Here is a 19,291-nt window from a genome sequence, read left to right on the forward strand (position 1 = left end):
CTACAAAAAAAAAAAACAAACAAACAAACACTTTTCCTTAAGTTTTTCCAATTTCCTCATAAGATCCATACAAAAATTGTATTTGGGTATTTCAGTGCCGAAAAAAAAAAAACTCCTAATTTTTGCACTGTTTTTGTTTTGAGTACATTTTAAAGTTATTTTTTTTTTATTTGTTTTCTATGTGTATTTATTTCGTATTTGTATAATTTACCTAATTATTATTATGCTTTTCCGTTTCCGTTTCCGTTTCCGTTTCCGCGTCTGCTTCTTTCTCCTATTCTGTTTCCATTAAATGAATGTCCGTTGCGCTAATATCAATTTTGTATTTAAATACTAGCTAAAGTTTTTTTCGTTTTTTAAGTTCTTTTTTATATATGTAGTATGTGTTTTTTTATTCAACTGACAATCTGGCTTTACATGATAAGTCGCAGTCGACTGCGCATGAACCTGCCGCCGGAATTGTGTTCAAGGAAAACTGGTTACAATTTTCCAGACGAGCAACCGACTAAATAATCGAAAAAAATAATACGTATCATACAAAAAAAAAAAAAAAAAAAAAAATACTAAAAATAAATAAATAGAACAATAATAAAAAATAATAATAATAAAAAGAAAAACTTGAAAAAAAAATGAAATAATTAATAATGATAATAAAAAATAAAATAAAAATCCAATATAATATAATAAATATATGACAAACAATCAAATTAAAAAATTTAATACGCTTCATACCAGTATTAAAAAAAAAATAAAAAATAAAAATAATATAGACCACTATATATGTATATACATAAACTAAACAATAAAAAAAAATTATTAATAAATTAGCAATAAAATAAAATAAAAAAAAAATAGATAAAAAAAAATTTAAAATAAAAATGATAATATCTTAAAAACATGTTAAAAAATAATTGTAATAAATACTAAAATAAAATGCTGGCAGTGGCTATTTAATATTACATAATACTCTTTAAATCGAAAGCATAAACCGTGGCTGGAGGAAAACGGCTGCTGGCCAGGGCTGCAGGAATTGCTGGTTATGCTAGGCTAGCCAGGGCTGCCAGACTAGTGAATGCAAGCAATAGGCCAGGCACAGGCACAGGCTGGGCATAGTTATCTGCTTTGGTGGGTGGTTATAAAGTACATATAGAGATGCTGTCAGGGTTGCCAGTTGTCAGTCTTCAGACTTGTTATTTAGTTTCATTATACATATGTTATACGCACACATACATACATATCTTTGCTGGGCGAGTGCCACACCCACCCGCCTTGTTCGACTGTTGAGCTTTAACAGAATTGAGTTATTTGATCTGAGCTAAATATGGGTAACAACTACACAATACACAATACTTAGGATCTGACAGTTGCAGTTACAGTTACAGTTACAGTTACAGTTACAACAGATTTTCAGTTATCCGATTATCATAATACTCTATGTAGATATAGATACAGATATACAGTAGACTATAAATCATAACATTATCAAGATCACATCAAATTTGCCAGCGAATAACTCCCAAAAGCAGTTGGCATTTGCCGTATATCCATATATATTATATATATATATATATATATATATATATATGTGTGTATAGTGTATATATAGTCGGTCTAGGTATTAGTTAAATATTGAGTTAATTGTTGTTTTTCGCACTTTCAAGTAATCGTAGGTAAGTGTATATATGTATATATATTTAGCGAATAGAATCGAAGGGAAATACTCGATGTGATGCCCCTTTAAATTTTTGGGTTTTCTTCTCATTTTACTTTCTCGACTTTTTGTTCGTTTTTGTTTTTGGGTTTCATTTTGTTTTGCTTGTAACAACCGCACTGCTTGAGGTACATACATTAAGGATATCCGAGCCAAGGACTTTATCTTTATCTTTTTCTTTGTTTTTTGTTTTTGTTTTTGTTGGCCTTTAGCTTATTGAGTGCATTTTTTCGCTACCCTGAAGATGCAATAGTTAGGTAAGTACGAAAATAAATATTGAATGAATTAGAGCGAGGAAAAGAATTTACTTTCTATCGGGAAACTTGCGATTTCTGGAGCTGGTTGCAGCGTCGCGACGTGGAAACTCCTCCATCTGAGTGGACATGTTAAATGGGAGAGAGAGAAAGCCGGTTAAGGAGAGTGTGAGAGTGAGAGAGTGAGAGAGAGAGAGAGAGGGGGAAGAACAACATGAGTGTAATACGTGAAAGAGCGAGAAAGAGAGATTAGCTGTAAGCGCAATCATTGTGCGTGTAGTAGAGAAGTGTTACAGCAGATAGAGAGAGAGAGTGGAGAGTGGAGAGTGGAATGTCTCCAGTTCTGCAATAAAGTATGCTTGCATAGATGCGTGTCATAGCAAAAAGAGGCTGGCTGTGATGAGTGTGCGCACGATCGAAAGAGAGTGAGAGCGAGAGCGAGAGCGAGAGCGAGATAGCAGCATGTTGTGGGTCGCGTAAATTTCGTATCTGTCAGCTTGCGAGCTTCCGAGTGAAATATCAGCTCTCTTTTTTTTTTTTTCAAAATTGTCTCTGCTCTCATTTTTCGCAACAGAAGAGCTGACGTGTTGTCGCACATACGCCCAGTATTACACTCACAAATGTTCATGTCTAACAGACAACGTTGCGGACATGTCCGGCAGAGCGTCTTGCTTGTTGATTAGCTGAACAGTTTGTCCAGAGTTGCATGCCGAAATGTTTTCCGATCTCACGAACGCTCGCCGACTTACCCTTTGACCTGTGCTCTTGTTGCCGTGACGGGCTGGCGGTGGCAGCGGCTCATTTGTGTCGACTCTTTGGAAGAGATTTAAGGGCATTATTGAATGCAATGCTTACCTCTGCGTTGCATGTGCGCGCTATTACCTGGTCTCCGCAGACGCTTCGGGCTCGAGCAGCGGCAACATATCCTCGCCCTGCTGCACCAGCTCAACGGAAGCCAGCGAATCGCTACCCGTGCCCGTGCCCGTGCCCGTGCCCGTCTCAGTGCTGACATCCTTGTCCTGGTCAGCTGTGTTGGTTGTGGTTGTGGCTGTGGCTGCAGAGGATTCGCCACGCTCTGCCTCGTGGCACTCGCACTGGCAGTCCTCCGGCTTGACGTAGTTGTAGTGCAGCTTGTCCCCAGAGGCCGCATCCTGGCGCGGCTGCTGCTGCTGCTGCTGCTGATGATGATGGCTGTGGCTGTGGCTGTGGCTGTGGCCATGATGGGCATGCGGATGGCCGAAGGAGCTGCGATGTGCCGTGGCACAGCCGGAGGCCGACGATGCACTCGTTATGGCCGCCGTTGTGGTCGTTGTTATTGTCTCCTTTGGCAGCGTGGTGATCCGCTTGGCCGGCTTACGTTTCTCGGGTATGTTCTCAAAGTCAATCCAGTGGCCGGACAGCTTGCGCTGTGTCGATGCCTTCGGCTTCGGCTCCTCCAGGCTGGCGGGCATGCTCGGCGCTTGCCCCTGGCCCTGACTTTGGCCCTGACTTTGGCCCTGACTTTGGCCAGTTGGTGTGGCCGGCAGGAGCTGTTTGTTGGAATCCTTGCGCTCGAGATTGTGGTTGGCGCGCAGACCCTCCTCGGCGAACTCGAACCAGGACTTGCCGCTGGCATTGGAGATGCGGCGCGGCGACTTTGTGCTCTGCGCCTTATCCTTGATGGCCGCATCCTTGCGCGGCAGGCTAATGCGCAGCTTCTCGCCACGAACGGGCCCGGCATAGCCCGCATCCAGTTCGTGGTTAGCGTGCGGCGACTCCTGCGGCGTCATAATGCCCGTACAGTACTCCTCCAAATGGGAGGGATTCAGCGGCGTTGTCGAGCGCGGCCGATCGACGGGACATGTCCTCAGCTCCATATTGGCGCGCTCCTTCATCGGGATTAGCGGCACGCCCTGGGCCCGCTCCTCCGGCAGCGTGGTCGGCACATATGGCAGCTCATCGTCGAAGGACTCGTTCGAGACGAGGCCGGTGCTCTCGTGCTCCTCGATCATGCACACGTTGCGCGGAAAATGATGACGCTTGCCATCTGCGCCCATCGGCACCGCCGTCGCCATTGACGAGCTGCCCGCCATGTCCGAGTCGCGTTCGCTCTCCGACGACTCGATCGGCTCGTGCTCGTGCTCGTCCGTCGACTGTCGCTCCGAGCGTTCGCCGGGCGGCGGTGGCGACAGATCCTCCAGCTCGTACAGCTCCTGCGGCTCCGACTGTATCTCCAGCTCCGTCTTCAGCTCCGTCTTCAGCTCCGTCTTCAGTTCCGGTTCCGGTTCCGGTTCCGGCTCTGGCATTGCTAGAAAATTGGAATACGTTGACTCGGAATTAGACAGCACCCGGATATAAGACATGGCTAGCCACAATCTGCTCAATCGTATAATTCTACTCAGTTTCGACAGGCGGCAAAAAAAAAAAATTAAAAAATAAATTTAATCTCCGAGTTCCAAAGCAAAATACAATGCACAGCGTTCGTTCAGTGCGAGAATGCGAGAATGCCTCAAAAAATGTTTATTATTCGATTCGATTCGAAAGTTCTTCAAATTCAACGCTTGCTTCATTCACTTTCCAAAATTTCATCAGCTTGATCAATAAATATTCTAGAGTATTCAATTCATTTATTTTCAATTGCTTAGAAATTCCTCTGGAATCGACACACAGCTGGCTTTTCAGAAATTCCACGCTTAAGCGTGAAAAATGAGTGGAAAACTAGCGTTAGTTATTGGAAACCATGCGAAAAATGACCTTAATATGGGGAATCTACAAGTCACGATATCAAATTTGTCTACGAAGTTGGCTCAATTTTCGGCAAATTCACTTTCACGTTCGGGATTTGAATCGGAAAATTGCTGTCTTCAGCCTTCAACTTTCAATTCACGCATGTTTCACGCTTAAACGTGAAACTAAGTAAGATTTATAAAAATCATTTAATGCATTCGTTTTATCAACAAAATAATTATCAAAGTGAGTTAATTGATTCAAAATGAATATTCATGAATTTGCGGGAAATTATAACACGAGGAAAGCGAATTTCAATAAATGTAAATGAGCTAGCGTATATTTATACTCTGTTCCGAAGCTGAAAACGAGCATATAAGCTTGCAATATACTTGCTATTTGTTTATTATTATTTATGTTTTCCTATATTTTCCAGTTCAACAACATTTTCACGTCCAGCCCCAAAGATCGAGTCCAATCCAAAATTTGCAAAAATTGATCGAAAATGTGATCAATTGTGATTGGGATATATAGACTTTACCAAGTTAATATTCGAAGCTTTAGGTCTCTGGCCTTAACACTCGTTTTCAGTTCATGTTTCACCCTGTTTCCACCGAAATGGGCGGAATTGTTTCGCATGCATGGATAAGATGTTGATTCATGTACTTACGCTTCGCTTCCGGCACGCTCTGTCGCTTGGGCTTGCGCGGCACAGTTCCCGTCACATTTCCGGTCACATTCCCAGTCACATTCCCAGTCACATTCCCAGTCACATGGTCAGTCACGTTCTCGTGATACTTTTTGCGCACATCGAAGCTCTCGAGGTAGCGCGAATGCCGCACATCGGCGGACGGGGGGGCAGCTGAAGAAGAAGAAGCAATCGGAGTTGTTGTTGTTGTTGCAGCTGCTTCCTCCTCGGAGTTGGAGCAGGACTTGTGCTTGGAGCGCATGACAACGACGGCGGCGCTGACAACAATGGCAGCGGGTGGCTGTTCCTCCTCCTCGGAGCTGGTGGAGGGCGCCGTCGGCCGAGCTGTGGCATCTGTGCGCCGGATGACGGTGCCCTGGCGCTGCAGTCCGTCCGTGGTGCAGTCGGAGGCCGTTGAGCCGGAATCGGGCGGCTGCACCTGCTCGGACAGCTGGCTGGACTGGCTCTCCGTTTTCGAGATGCTGAACTGTGTGGAAAAGAGCTGCTCCTGGCTGCCGGAGCCGAGCCGTGTGGCGAACAGCAGACGCCGCCGCTCCTTGGCGGCGGCATCCTCCGTCGGCGCATTGACGGTGGCCACCGTCTGCACCAGACGCGGCTCGCCGGCGCTCTGCGTGCTGTCCACCGATGCCAGACGCTGCATTTCGGCCAGCCCATTCTCGCGCAATCCATTCCCAGCGATCCGGCCCACCGATTGCAGCGTCTCTTTGGATTCCGCTTCCTCCTGCGTTTGTATTGCATCCAGATCGGCGCGTGGCCGTGCGGACGCAGTGCGCTGACCAACCGGACGCAGTGCAGCCGCCGCCGCGGCCAGCTGGCTGGCCGTGATGGGCGCACCGGCACCAGCTGGAGCCGGCATTGTGGCTGCCGTGACGGCGGCACCAAGGATTCGCGGCCGTTCGATGGGCGGCGGCGATGGCGCCACCAGCTGCTGTATGCCCGCGAGCAGAGTGCGCGCCTCCCGCTCCTCGGGCGGCGTATGCAGCGGTATGTGTATGTAGCCCTCGACGGGCTCATCATAGTACCTTAGCCGGCTGTTTGGCCGTGATCCGGCCGGCGTGCGATTACGTCCGCCGTTGCCGTTGCCGGAGCCGGGCGCTGGCGGCGGCGGTGGCGGCGGCTCAGCGCAATCGATGGGCGAGGAGCTCTTGGAGCTTTTGGTGGCATCCGTGCCGGCGCTGCTGCCCCGTTTGCCCGGCTTAAAAATGGCCAGCACCGATTTCTGTTTGCTGGGCGTCACATTCTGTGAACCGGCTCCGGCTACGGCTCCGGCTCCGGCGTGGGTCAGTGCCATCGCCGTCGATGGTCGCTCTTTGCTCTTGCTGCGCGAACGGTTGGCCTCGCGCGGCGAGTCCGGCGAGTCCTTGCCGAGCCGGAACAGCGAGCTGAACGAACTCTTCCGGGAGACCGAGACGCCGCCTGGCGCCGCCGCCGGCGAGGGCGAGCGACTGGTCAGGCGCATAACATGCCGCGATAACTTCGGACTGGCCGTCGGCGTGAGACGATGCTCATCCAGCCCGCTGCCCTGCAGGCTGAGCGAGGCGGGCTTCGTCTGCGACTGCGAGTAGACGGGCGCCAGCTGATTGGGCGCCTCGACGACGCGCTCATTGGCCGCAATGCCCTTGTCGCTGTACATGTGATCCGGACGCAGATTGATGCGTATATATTCCGTGCCGCTAGCCGTCTTGCCCACAACCATCTGACCGGGACTCTTGGTGCTGCGCCGCTGGGCGCCCATAATGCCAACGCCGGGCCTGGCTGAGCTTGTGCTGGGCCTGCTGTCATTGGCCAGGCTGGTGGGCTTGTTGCGGCGTGCCGCTGTGCTGGCCGGCTGCAGCTGTATGCCCTCGGCCAGCACTGCCTGGGTGGGATCATGTCTGGTGCGTGCCAGCAGCAGCTGTTCGACGACGAGCGTCGCCTCCGCCAGGCTCTGGGCGGAGCTGGGCGCAGTCGAGGCATTGCTGCCGCCGCCGACGCCGCCGCCGCCAGCCGTGCCCTCGACAGGCTTTGGTCCGCAAAAGGATGTCTCCAGCAGCATGCGATGCGGCGACGGTGAGCGCGACACGCAGGAGACGGCCGACAGGCGGCTAACGGCCGAGCCCTGGCTGCCGACGCTCGAGATGCGGCTGGTGCGGCCGGAGATGCACAGCAGGGCGGCCACCTCCGAGCTGGCCGAGTCCTTGCGCTGATGCTGCTGCAGATAGCTCTGGTGCTCGTCGAACTTGAAGATGTGCGGCGACGTCCGCTTCGCCTGTCCGCCAACAAGCCAGAACCAATAAGCCAAAAGGCGACAAGGCGAAAAGGAAGAAGGAAGAAGAAGGAAGAAGGAAGAGTCATCAGTGAATGTTTAACCAAGCTGACGACAGCTCGACCAGGATTATTGTCGCCCGAGGCGACGTTCAAGACGACAACGCACAAAAAGCTCTGAGGGGCTGCGCTCTAGTCGAAACTGACCGACTAAAAGATACCCTATATATATTATATAAGTGTATACACAAATGCACTTATTAGCCAGCTGAAAAGTCTGAAGAGAGGCGCTCTAGTCGAAACTGACCGACTAAAAGATACCCTATATAGATTATATAAGTGTATATACAAATGCATTTATTAGCCAGCTGAAAGGTCTGAAGAGCTGCGCTCTAGTCGAAACTGACCGACTAAAAGATACCCTATATATATTATATATTGTATATAAATTAGCCTACTGCACACTTTGAGCAGCTTTTTCTCTCAACATTCCCAAAATGTTTACTCTTAAATAACTTTCGCAACGTTTTTTTCTAAACTTTGGTTACTTTTCGGATCGCCAATATGGCTTTCCCATAAGTGTATCTACCCAATAATCAAACACACCAAAAGTGATATATGCTTTATAAGTTGATGCTTTCTGGGCAAAAAAAAAGGTTCAATCTGCTGTAGCTGGCTTTCAAAATCTTCGAGATATGTAAATCATCGATATTTATCGATTTTGTGGCTGATAATTGATAGTTTGTTTTGTATTTAATCCAAGACTTGGTTTTCAAAATCGATATTTATCAATTTTAAAGAAATTTGTAAAATTAGCAAGAAATAAGTTAAGTTTCTAACAAATATTGTTACCACTAGAAGCTAAACTCTAAGAAAAATGTGCTAAGAATAATTTGGAAATAAGTTTTCATCGTTTTCCCAGGCAGCTATCGTGTTATCGATAACTTGATATGCAACTATCATACTTCCTCCTTAGTTTTCACTTTCGTATTTCTATAGTCGGACGGACATGATGGCATCGATTACAGGGTATATCAAGCAATCCAAATGCCACTTTAAAGATTGACAAAAAGAGAAGCGCATTACCCAAAACACAATCTCAGACTTGCATTCAATCGCATGTCAACAGCACTTCGACACTCAAAGCGATAGAGTTAGAGAGAGAAAGGAGAGAGAGAGAGAGAAAAGGAGAGAGAAAGAGAGAGAGAGAGAGATGTATAGAGAGAAGGGGCCAAACAAAACATGCAAGCAAGCTAATATTATTTGTTAGAATAGTGGACTCGATGGGAATTCAAGAACATGCAAAGCACTCGAAAGAGCTGTGCGAAATGTGACCAAAATCGAAAAAAAAAACAACACACAGAAACAAAAACAATGTGACCCAATGTGAAATAAATGAATTAGTAACTGCGACACAAACCGGCTGGTTCACAGTTGGGTGAAATGTCAGCTGCAGCAGTTATCCGAATCGAATTTTAATATTTAATTGGAGCAGACAGTTGGAAAATTGGTTTATTCGTGGGCGGGGCTATGCAGCCCAAAATGTTTTAAACCCCGTCATCGGGGCGTGCAACTGATTGACATTGCAACTAACGAGTCACTAACGAACTTATAAAGTTTTTAACGAATCAGATGTGACTGGTTATTGCAATTAACGCATTGATTATGTATTGCAATGCGCAAATGTTAGCTTTTAACAAGCCATAATGGCTTCGGCATGGCTAATAAATTCGAGTTTCGCGTGGCCTCCCAGCCACAGACTATTTTGCAAAAGTTGTGAACATCGGCGAGCTGGCCAAGGCTGTCCGTTTTGCGCTCTGCTGTGGCTGGCGTGCTTTTAATAAAAAAAATTAATTTCCAGCCACTTGCTAATCCATCAAGCCGCCAAGAGCCCGTAGTTGGCGTATCTGTTACCGACAAGAATTTAATTAACCTGGCAAAGAGCGGGCAGGTCAACAGTTTTCCGCTTTGTGGCCTCTGTGCCAAAAGCAGACGGCTTTGGACAGCAATTTCCGCAGAATCAGATACTGTTTATTATTTCTAAAATAATAAATAAATATCATCAATATTTTCATAATTGTCATTGTCATTGTCATTGTCATTGTCATTGTCATTGTTATGTCATTGTCATTGTCATTGTCATTGTCATTGTCATTGTCATTGTCATTGTCATTGTCATTGTCATTGTCATTGTCATTGTCATTGTCATTGTCATTGTCATTGTCATTGTCATTGTCATTGTCATTGTCATTGTCATTGTCATTGTCATTGTCATTGTCATTGTCATTGTCATTGTCATTGTCATTGTCATTGTCATTGTCATTGTCATTGTCATTGTCATTGTCATTGTCATTGTCATTGTCATTGTCATTGTCATTGTCATTGTCATTGTCATTGTCATTGTCATTGTCATTGTCATTGTCATTGTCATTGTCATTGTCATTGTCATTGTCATTGTCATTGTCATTGTCATTGTCATTGTCATTGTCATTGTCATTGTCATTGTCATTGTCATTGTCATTGTCATTGTCATTGTCATTGTCATTGTCATTGTCATTGTCATTGTCATTGTCATTGTCATTGTCATTGTCATTGTCATTGTCATTGTCATTGTCATTGTCATTGTCATTGTCATTGTCATTGTCATTGTCATTGTCATTGTCATTGTCATTGTCATTGTCATTGTCATTGTCATTGTCATTGTCATTGTCATTGTCATTGTCATTGTCATTGTCATTGTCATTGTCATTGTCATTGTCATTGTCATTGTCATTGTCATTGTCATTGTCATTGTCATTGTCATTGTCATTGTCATTGTCATTGTCATTGTCATTGTCATTGTCATTGTCATTGTCATTGTCATTGTCATTGTCATTGTCATTGTCATTGTCATTGTCATTGTCATTGTCATTGTCATTGTCATTGTCGTTGTCATTAAGAAGTTCCCTCATCTCTATTATTAAAGCAATTTATACTTTGCGAAACTTTTTAATGCACGGAAACTTATTGACTCTCTTTCGGCAGAGACATATCCTAACCGGAAAAATCATTATTATAATCATCTCAACTAGCTTTTCAATTGACCCTCTTTTGTGCCAAGTTTTTTTATTAAGCGCAGTTAAGTTGATTCGCTATATTAAACTTCTCAATTACTCCTGAACAGTGGATCCTGACAAATTGAAAACTTGGCGATGCATGGCGAGGTGGCTGGCGTAAGAGGTCGGTAGATGGGTAGCTGTGGATGGGCATAGACAACTTCTGGTGGCAGCTGCATTAATAAGTTTTTCTTGGAACGGCTGTGGCAGTTGGCGCAACATTTTGTTTTGATTATTTTCACACGAACTTTCGTTCCAACAAGAAGGACGGCAGCAGCAGCAGCAGCAGCAGCAGCGGATGGTCTGCTGTTGCCAGGGTTACCACTTTGCCGCAATTTCAATTAATGGACTTGGTCGCTCTCCGTTTTCCGCTCGTTACAATAAAGTTTTGTCTGCCTCTAGAGTTCTAACTCACGTTCTCTAGCTGAAAGCTGTGTACAATTTTGTTTATATTTAAATGTAGAAGCTACGACTATTAATTGGGATTTTTTTTCTAAACTTGTCGTTAGGCAGCATTTGCACATTTCGCTAATTAAAACATATTTTTTCTATTTCCTATTTTAGTCGTTATTTTTGTTTAAATACACTTTTTAAATATCCTAAAATATACTGCTCATTAATACTGCTTACAGCTACTCACATTAATTTGGAACTTATATTTGCTTGAGATTCACTTACTCTAAGATACTCTTATTATTTTGGGTATTGCCAGTACTACTCTGTTGAAAAATATATCCATAGTAATATAATTTTGTGTGTTACAACTCAACATTGTCCATTTCTGTGATATATTCATATTTGAAGATACTTTTATAGTTCCGGGGTTTTAACTCAGTACTACTCATTTTCCCACTATATGCATACTCAAAGATACTCCTGACATTTTGGAAGTAAGTACTACTGAGTACTCATTTGTTTGATAGATATACTCAAAGATACTCATCAATGTATCATTGAGTATTTGACATTTGTACTGAGTACTCATTTGGTTGATAGATATACTCAAAGAGACTCATCAATGTATCATTGAGTATTTGACATTTGTACTAAGTACTCATTTGTTTGATAGATATACTCGAAGAGACTCATCAATGTATCATTGAGTATTTGATATTTGTACTGAGATAGGTATACTCAAAGTGACTCATTGGACAATTTAATTGAATATATTTCAGATCTGATTTAAGGGCATTTGTGCGTCGGGCATGCCGCTGTTATTGCTGCTGCTGTTGCTGTTGTCGTGGCTGCACTTGTCAACTGATATATTGAAAGTTTGCCCTTCGCTCGCTGCTGCCTGTTCAGATTGCAGTTGTTACAGTCAGTTCGGTCAGGTGCTTGCCAGGTGCTCCAGCCAGGAGTTGTTAGCTGTCAGTCAATTGTCGGTCCATGGCCACCCACTTGTGACTTCCGTTTGCTGTTGCAATTTCCAAAGCCCGTACCCTGGCCCACAGGTTGTAATTTTAAATTATTAATTTAAGTTCGTATCCGGCGCTGCTGCTGCTGTTGCTGCTCTTGACTTGCTTTGGGCACATCAATGCCATGCTAAGTATTTCAATTTCCTTTCTGTCATTTTTCTCTCCCTCGCCTCTTCATCCCTTTTTAAAATCTGGCAACGCTGAAACTGTTCTGCTGCAACTTCTCGTTGTTGCGTTTTCTGCGGTTTTATGCAAAGGTCAGGAAGTTGCCAGTTCGAGCACAAGATGATATTTAAACGGGAAAAGCAAGCTTCTCCAGTTAATATACGTTTCTTCCCAACTGCAGTTGGGCGTGGCCGCAAGCCGGCTCGAACCGGTTCGAGATCGCAATTGCAGTTTTACTTTTGCTTTGAAACGAACCTTATCGTTTTGGCTTAAAGTCAACAACTTTTGAGGAAGATGTGGATGTGGTTAAGCTGTCAACTTAAGCCCGGGTTTTGTAACCCGGAACCCAATGGGAAATGGATAATAAGTAAAGAACCTTTCAGAAGAGCTAGAGACTTGAAATTGGAGCGTAGTTCCTTCTACAAGCTTGTTATCGATAATCGATAACTCGCCTTGTCTAGGCAATCGATAAAAATCGATAACAAAGAACCTTTAAGAGCTAGAGACTTGAAATTGGAGCGTAGTTCCTTCTACAAGCTTGTTATCGATAATCGATAACTCGCCACGTCCAGGCAATCGATACAAGTCGATAACAAAATCGTGTTCTCTAAGCAAACTTTTGAGGTTTTAACGGCTAAAGACAACAAACCAGAAAAGTATATACCAGATCAAGTCTTTCATTTTATAGCTAACCAACCCCACCCCCCCCCCCCTCCACCATCCCGCTCCTATTGTCTAGATATGTATGTCTACCAAAACTGAAGGGAAATGCAAAATTCGTTTGAGAGAAGAACAAAGCCGAACTACTGGGCTTATACTTATTTTCGATCAGTTGCTGATCAAGCTGACATCCTGATACGATCAACTAGAAAAGCAATATTAATTACGATCTAGCATGAACGTAATTAGCTTTCCCTTCCGCTCCGATCGCATTTCGAGCCACTTACCTGCTGTTGCTGTTGTTGTTGCTGTTGTTGTTGTTGTTGCTGCTGCAGGCGTTCCTGCTCCTCTTTCTTCTGCTCTGGATCCATAAAGAAGAGCTCCTCGGTGGAGCTGCGCAACTCCAAGGCCCCCTCCTCACGAAAACCGAGGCCAATGGTTTCCTGTAGGGTGCCAGTGCCGACCTTCATAGCATTAGTTAAACACAGTAACCACCCAGCACACACACCCACACACACACCCAGCACACACGCACACACGGACATACACATAGCAATTTTTTGCAAGTTAAGTTTATGGCAGAAAGCATGCGGGGGGAAGAAGCAATGGGGGGGGGGGGGGTGAGTGGGAAGCGAAGATAAATACAAAAAAAAAGGAAAGGAAAAGGCAAATTAACAAATCGACAGCCAATTTTTGTGCATTGCATTGGTGTGCGTGTGCGTGTGTGTTTGCGTGTATAAGTGTGCGTGCACAGGTTGGTGTAGGCAGAAAGAGAGAGAAAGGGAGCGAAAGAGAGAAAGAGAGAGAGAGAGAGAGAGTGAGAGACACAGTAAGAGAGAGTAAAATATAAGTGAAAAAAAAACCAGAACAAAGTACAAATAATTAGCACAAAATGAGTCTTTAAATGCGACGTCGACTGCGACTGCGGCAGCGACTGCGACTGCGACTGCAAAGCCGACGTGTGTTTGAGCTGCTTTGATACCCTTGCAGAGGGTATTACGGATATGGTCAAAAGATCGCCTACGTTGAGTAAGATTCAGATCTGCTTTAGCCAGGTGCACGAAATGCAGATGCAGCTGCTTCCTCCTGCCAAAAGGTAAGACAAAATCCATCGGACAAGTCGGACAACTATATCTTATAGAGAGAGAGAGAGAGAGAGAGGGAGAGACGTGTGCGGCGTCCCATTTGGCTGCAAGGGTATTAAAGCTTCGGCTTGCCAAAGTCAATTGTATGTTGTTGTTGTTGCTGTTGTTGTTGTTGTTGTTGTTGTTGTTGTTGTTGCTGCTGCTCTAGAAGCCAAGCTACTAGCCACTAAGCGAACTAGTTGCCGCCGGGTGCAACTGTAAGAATGCGGCAAATCTCTTACCTGCTCGAACACGTTCTCCGGACTGCTCTCGCGACTATCCTCCTCGTGGTGGGACGAACTGGAGGCGCGGCTCAGTTCGATGCGTGGCGTTGAGGGCGTGGTCAATGTCGCGGCGCCGCGATAGCTGGCGACACCCGCAGCACCCGGACCAGGAGCTGCACCGCCAGCTGCAGCGCTGCCCATTGGAATGGAGAGCGGGTGTCCGCCCTCGTTGCTGCTGACCAGGGTTTTGGTGACGGTCGCCGTTGCCGTTTTGAGCGGCGGTGGACGTTGCTTGGCAACGATGCTGGCATTGCCGGAGCAGGTGGCCGACGAGACGGTGGACGTGGAGGATGAGGACGAGGAGCTGCTGCTGGCCAGTGCACCCGATATGCTTAACGCTTCGCTAGCGTTCGGATTGGGATTGGCATTGGGATTGGTATTGGGATTGGGATTGCGAGTTGTCGTTGTTTGTTGTTTGCGCAACGTTTGTTCCATCATCTGCAATGGGTAGAAAGATTGGCTCACATGAATCTGATATACGGTTTGCAAATTGAAACCGAAAGCGTGCAACTATGCGTCGCTTAGCAACACTGGCTGCCAGTCCCGTGCTGTCACATGCTCCTCTCCCCCCCCTCTCCCCTCCGCTCACACACACACACACACACAACTCTCCGGTAAAATCCAATCACAATTAGCTTTAATTCCTTTATGGTTATCATAGCATGTGATTTTTTTAATTAATATCATCCTTTTGGCTCTCGCTGTCCAATTTTATCTTTGCCCGTTTTCCCACACTATGCACACTAGGCATTGCATCTTTTTTTCCTATGAATTTAGCTGGCGTCCAAAAATGTCAGCACGTTTTATAATTGAATTTTTCTGCCGAACTGAATTTGACCAAGGCAACAAGTTAAAAAAACATTTACAGCCAGCAAATACTCTGTTTCTGTTCTACTCTGCGTTTTATATAGCCTGTACCAAGTTTTTGAATACTTATAGTTTGGTATTCAAAAATAATCCGACTTTGATGTGAACAACCAATATACTCGTTTTGTGTAGGGAAACAGAGTATATAAAATCTGTGTGAGTTAACTTTCCAGCTTCTACGTTGCTTTCAATTGCAGAAACTTTCGCACGTAATTGAATACAGGTATCTTAAATTGATTATACAAGTTTTTTTTTCAACTTTTTGCTGCCATTTTGTTATATTCAATATCCTTTATTTTCTGTACGCGAAAAAGTTACTTATATCTTTTTGATCATTTGATGCAATTCATGATTAACAGACATAAACTAAAACATGCGCTTATGCTCAATTATGCTTAACTTAATCTAATTAGTTAGCTACTAAATCGTACTTCCTGTAAGTAAATTAATTAAGGGCGAATTACGTTACGTAACGCATTTTGCTTATTAATTAAAACAATCTTTTGCGGAGAATATTTAAAGTCATGGACGAGAAAACAAGGAAAATACATTTCAAGTTTTCGGATTATTTTGTGCAGTCGTTAGTCGTAAGTCGTTCGTCAGAAGGACATAATTAACTGTTGCTGAAGTGCCCAACACTAAGAAGTGCAATTATACTTGAAGCTAACCGCAATTCTGGTGCGCTTTTGAACACTGTTCTTTAATTAACGCACAAAGCGAGCTTGGAGGACGCGAGCTTTGCATATGAATATTCTAATTACATGAAATATGCGCATTCAAGCATTTCAATTGCCACAGCTCGAACTTGGCGCTGGCTCCAAAGTCCCGGGGGGGAGGGGGGTACGGGGTAAGCATTAAGTGTACCTCATCTTAAGTCAGCCTCAGCTCAACACACGCACACACACACACACAGAGAGAGAGACAGGGCCTCAATGTCAATGCAATTATCCAATTTTAACTTAGAACAAGCGCAGCTGGAAAATCTCCTCCTTGACGCTCGCCTCAAAGCAGAGCAATAGTTTAGCGGAGCAGCAAACAGGCATGTTGAGTGCACACATTACCCCCCCCCCCCCCTCCACCCGTTCCTCTTCATCACTCAGTACCCACTCATAAATGCATATGCAGCCGCATTAGATGCGTTCAAGGAGAAGTCCTTACGCCCAACCAAAGCGTTCCCGTTTGTCACTAGAATGCGCTGATTGACAATTGCCTAGCGGGGAGGGGGGGGGGGGGGGGGAGGCGCTAGTGTGCTATGGTGAAAAGCATGCGTTTATTGTCTGTGTGTGGAGACATGTGTTGCGGGGGCGCAGCATAAACCTTGGACATGCCAAACACACGCACACGCACACACACACACACACGTGCGCACATATATAAGCAAAATTAATTTAACAAACTGATGCTGGGGAAAAAAAAATAAAAGAAACTATATGCAATGCTCTTCACGTGCTAGCGCTCACTATTGCGCTCTCACTCACCCAGTCTCAGTCTCACTCATTCACTCATTCAGTGCGAGTCACTCACCCGCTCGCTCTCAATCTCTCTCTCCCCACACGCCTTGTGCGCTCATTGAAAGCCGCCGCATGCCGCGGCGCATACATAAAAATTGTAATTAATTTGAATAAACAAGAACCGGCTTGGTAACGGAATTCATCGAATTGTTGTGGTTCGCCTTTAATTTGGTAATATTTTGTGGTGTACAGAAAAGGACACCAAGAATTTTAAAAAGCAGTTAAAAAAAAAAACAAAAAACAAAAAACAAAAAACAGCAAATGGGGCCAGTCGAAAAGGCAACCGTAATATTTTGTGGTATTGCATACTGTTTACTGCTGGAAGCTGCGCGTTCGCAAATGCCTCATCATATTAATGATAATTATAATTTTTAATAAAAGCAGCAGCACACATAGCACATACACACATACGTTTGTGTATATGTATTGTATACACCACAGCATGCGGAGAGGCGCTGCCGCTGCTTGTCTGCGTCCTCCTGTTTCTGTGTTTATTGTTAATGTTTGTTCCCGTACACACACATACACACACACACATACAGCCGCGCATACACATGGCATCTTGCCGTTATGTGCGCGTCTTGCTACTCACCGTGTGCCAAAACTTGCCGTTACTGCTCTTTGGCCCTGTGCCTTAGTGTGTTTTGTATTTTTTTTTAAATCGGTATTTTTATAGTTGCTGCCTGGCTCCCCCACTTGTCCTTATTAATTTTTCATTAATTTCTTTTGCCTTAACTTTCCACCGAAAAAAAAAGCAAACCGACAAAAAAATATGAGAATTGTCAGCGACGCAGCGAGGCGCAAGGGAAACGGAAAGTCAAATTTTGTTGGTTCACTTTTGCTCGTTGCTTGCTTTTTGGTTTGTTCGTACGTAGCGCGCGCGCTCAGCGCTTCACACTCCACACTCGCGCTCCTTGCTCAGTCTCTCACTCTGTCGCTATATGTTCCGTTCGTTCGTTTCGTTTATGCCGTTAGACTGCACGCACGCAGCGCCAGCGTCATACTGAGCCGCAGCCGAAAAGCATGCTATGCTGTTTGTGGCTATTGCCTGGCAGCGCTCACAGCAGAGGGTAAGCAATTTCAAAAAGCTGCCATTTGCTGTTGCTGTTGCTGCTGCTGCTGCTGCTGCGGCCGTTGCTGCTGCTGCGGCCGTTGCTGATAAAAGCTTCGCAGCAGGCGTTTTAGCAAAAGCTTCACTAAGTGCCGCGGCACGTTCAGCTGGCTAAGCTTTGGTCACAGTGCTGCGCATACAAATAGAGCAGCTTTTAGCCTTTTAGCTTGAATTGAATAGCAAAGATTAATAACAATTTCCTATATGGTTTAATTTGAAAGTTTTCTTTTTGATAATAAAATGGAATGCAGGCACATCAAATATTATTTAAAGTACACATACTCATGTACATATGTATATATTTTTGCGAATTTCAATTGATACGTTTGTGTGCTTCTAAATGTGTGCTACGCACTGTGCAAGCTCGCCATGCCCTCATGCTCTCTTACTCTCTTCTCTACTCTGACCCACAGTCGCCTGATGATTTTGCATGCTGAATTTCTTTTTGGCTGTTTTTGCCCTGACCACCCCAGCTCCCTCGCTCACGCGACACACACGCACACACACACACACACACACACAGAGTTGCGCATGCATGCTTTACAAGCTCTTTCCAATTCCTGCTCTCAATCTTTGCCCATTGTTAAATGACATTATTTAGAGCACTTCACATTTGATTTGGCGCGTGTCAAAATATTTTCGCAATTGTGCCCCGCCCGCAGCCCCCGCACATAATTTTGAGAGTTCTTTTTACTGTTCTGTTTGTTGTTGTTGTTGTTGTTGCCGTTTTCGCTGGCTTTTGCCGCTGCTGCTGCTGCTGTTGTTGTTGTTGTTGTTGTTATGATATTTGTGGGCAACGCTTAAGCTTCGTTTTGTTGATTGGCCAAAAGCGTTTTGTTCGCCTGCCTTTTAAGTGGCCATTTGCATGTTTTTGGCATTCAACCAGAGCCCAGAGCATTCACCCGGCTCGCTGTGCCTATAAAACTCGACCCCCCCCTCCCCTTTCCTCCCTACTAGAGCAAAGCTCTTTGCAAGCTTACAGAGTTCGTTGCTTTAGGTGATTTTATGTTTGGGTTAATTAATTTCTGTCTCCTGCCACAAATTACATGTACGCGAGTGTGTGTGTAAGTGTATATATAAGTGCATATGTGCTTCAAACTGGGCATATGTATGCATATGTGTGACATATATGAAACTTACCGCAATTCGCTGTTGCTGCTGTGTTGCAGTTGTTGTTGTTGTTGTTGTTGCAGTTGTTGTTGTTGCTGTTGCTGTTGTTGTTGTTGTTGTTGCCATCGTGGTATTGTCCTCAAATGACTTTTCGAACGATGCAATTGGCGCTGGGCCAAGTCGCTTCTGTCGGCGCGCATCCATCCCGGTTCAGCATGCACAACTAGGAATCACACATGCACATTGACACAATTTGCCGTCTTCGTTTTCCTGCAGGCGTTCCCACAGCGAGCGAGCGAGCGAGAGAGAGAGAGAGGGAGAGAGA

At 45.0% G+C, this 19,291-nt stretch overlaps 1 protein-coding gene across 1 annotated transcript; it reads right to left on the reverse strand.

Moving 5' to 3' along the window:
- Nucleotides 1-1,638: 1,638 nt before the first annotated feature.
- Nucleotides 1,639-19,185, reverse strand: LOC135426885 (mucin-5AC). Its single transcript, XM_064680211.1, has 8 exons — nt 18,997-19,185; nt 14,326-14,805; nt 13,247-13,402; nt 5,342-7,628; nt 2,848-4,369; nt 2,715-2,778; nt 2,020-2,084; nt 1,639-1,949 (listed from the first exon to the last, which is right to left on the reverse strand). Exons 1-8 carry the CDS (start codon nt 19,168-19,170, stop codon nt 1,925-1,927), a joined length of 4,773 nt encoding a protein of 1,590 aa, XP_064536281.1. The 5' UTR covers nt 19,171-19,185; the 3' UTR covers nt 1,639-1,924.
- Between the last annotated feature and the right edge of the window lie 106 nt (nt 19,186-19,291).

This window comes from Drosophila montana, unplaced genomic scaffold, assembly GCF_035044405.1.
Source record: "Drosophila montana isolate Dmon_TW-CO22-7 unplaced genomic scaffold, ASM3504440v1 contig_2106_1, whole genome shotgun sequence".
NCBI classification, from domain to species: domain Eukaryota; kingdom Metazoa; phylum Arthropoda; class Insecta; order Diptera; family Drosophilidae; genus Drosophila; species Drosophila montana.

Bases quoted from the DNA above. Each gene is read 5' to 3' on its own strand.
- LOC135426885 (XM_064680211.1), bottom strand. From the start codon at position 19,170: ATGGATGCGCGCCGACAGAAGCGACTTGGCCCAGCGCCAATTGCATCG. The intron at 7,629-13,246 runs GTAAGTGGCTCG...GTTGGCGGACAG, and splicing joins AACAACAACAGCAACAGCAG to GCGAAGCGGACGTCGCCGCA. The intron at 2,779-2,847 runs GTAATAGCGCGC...TCTCTTCCAAAG, and splicing joins GAAGCGTCTGCGGAGACCAG to AGTCGACACAAATGAGCCGC.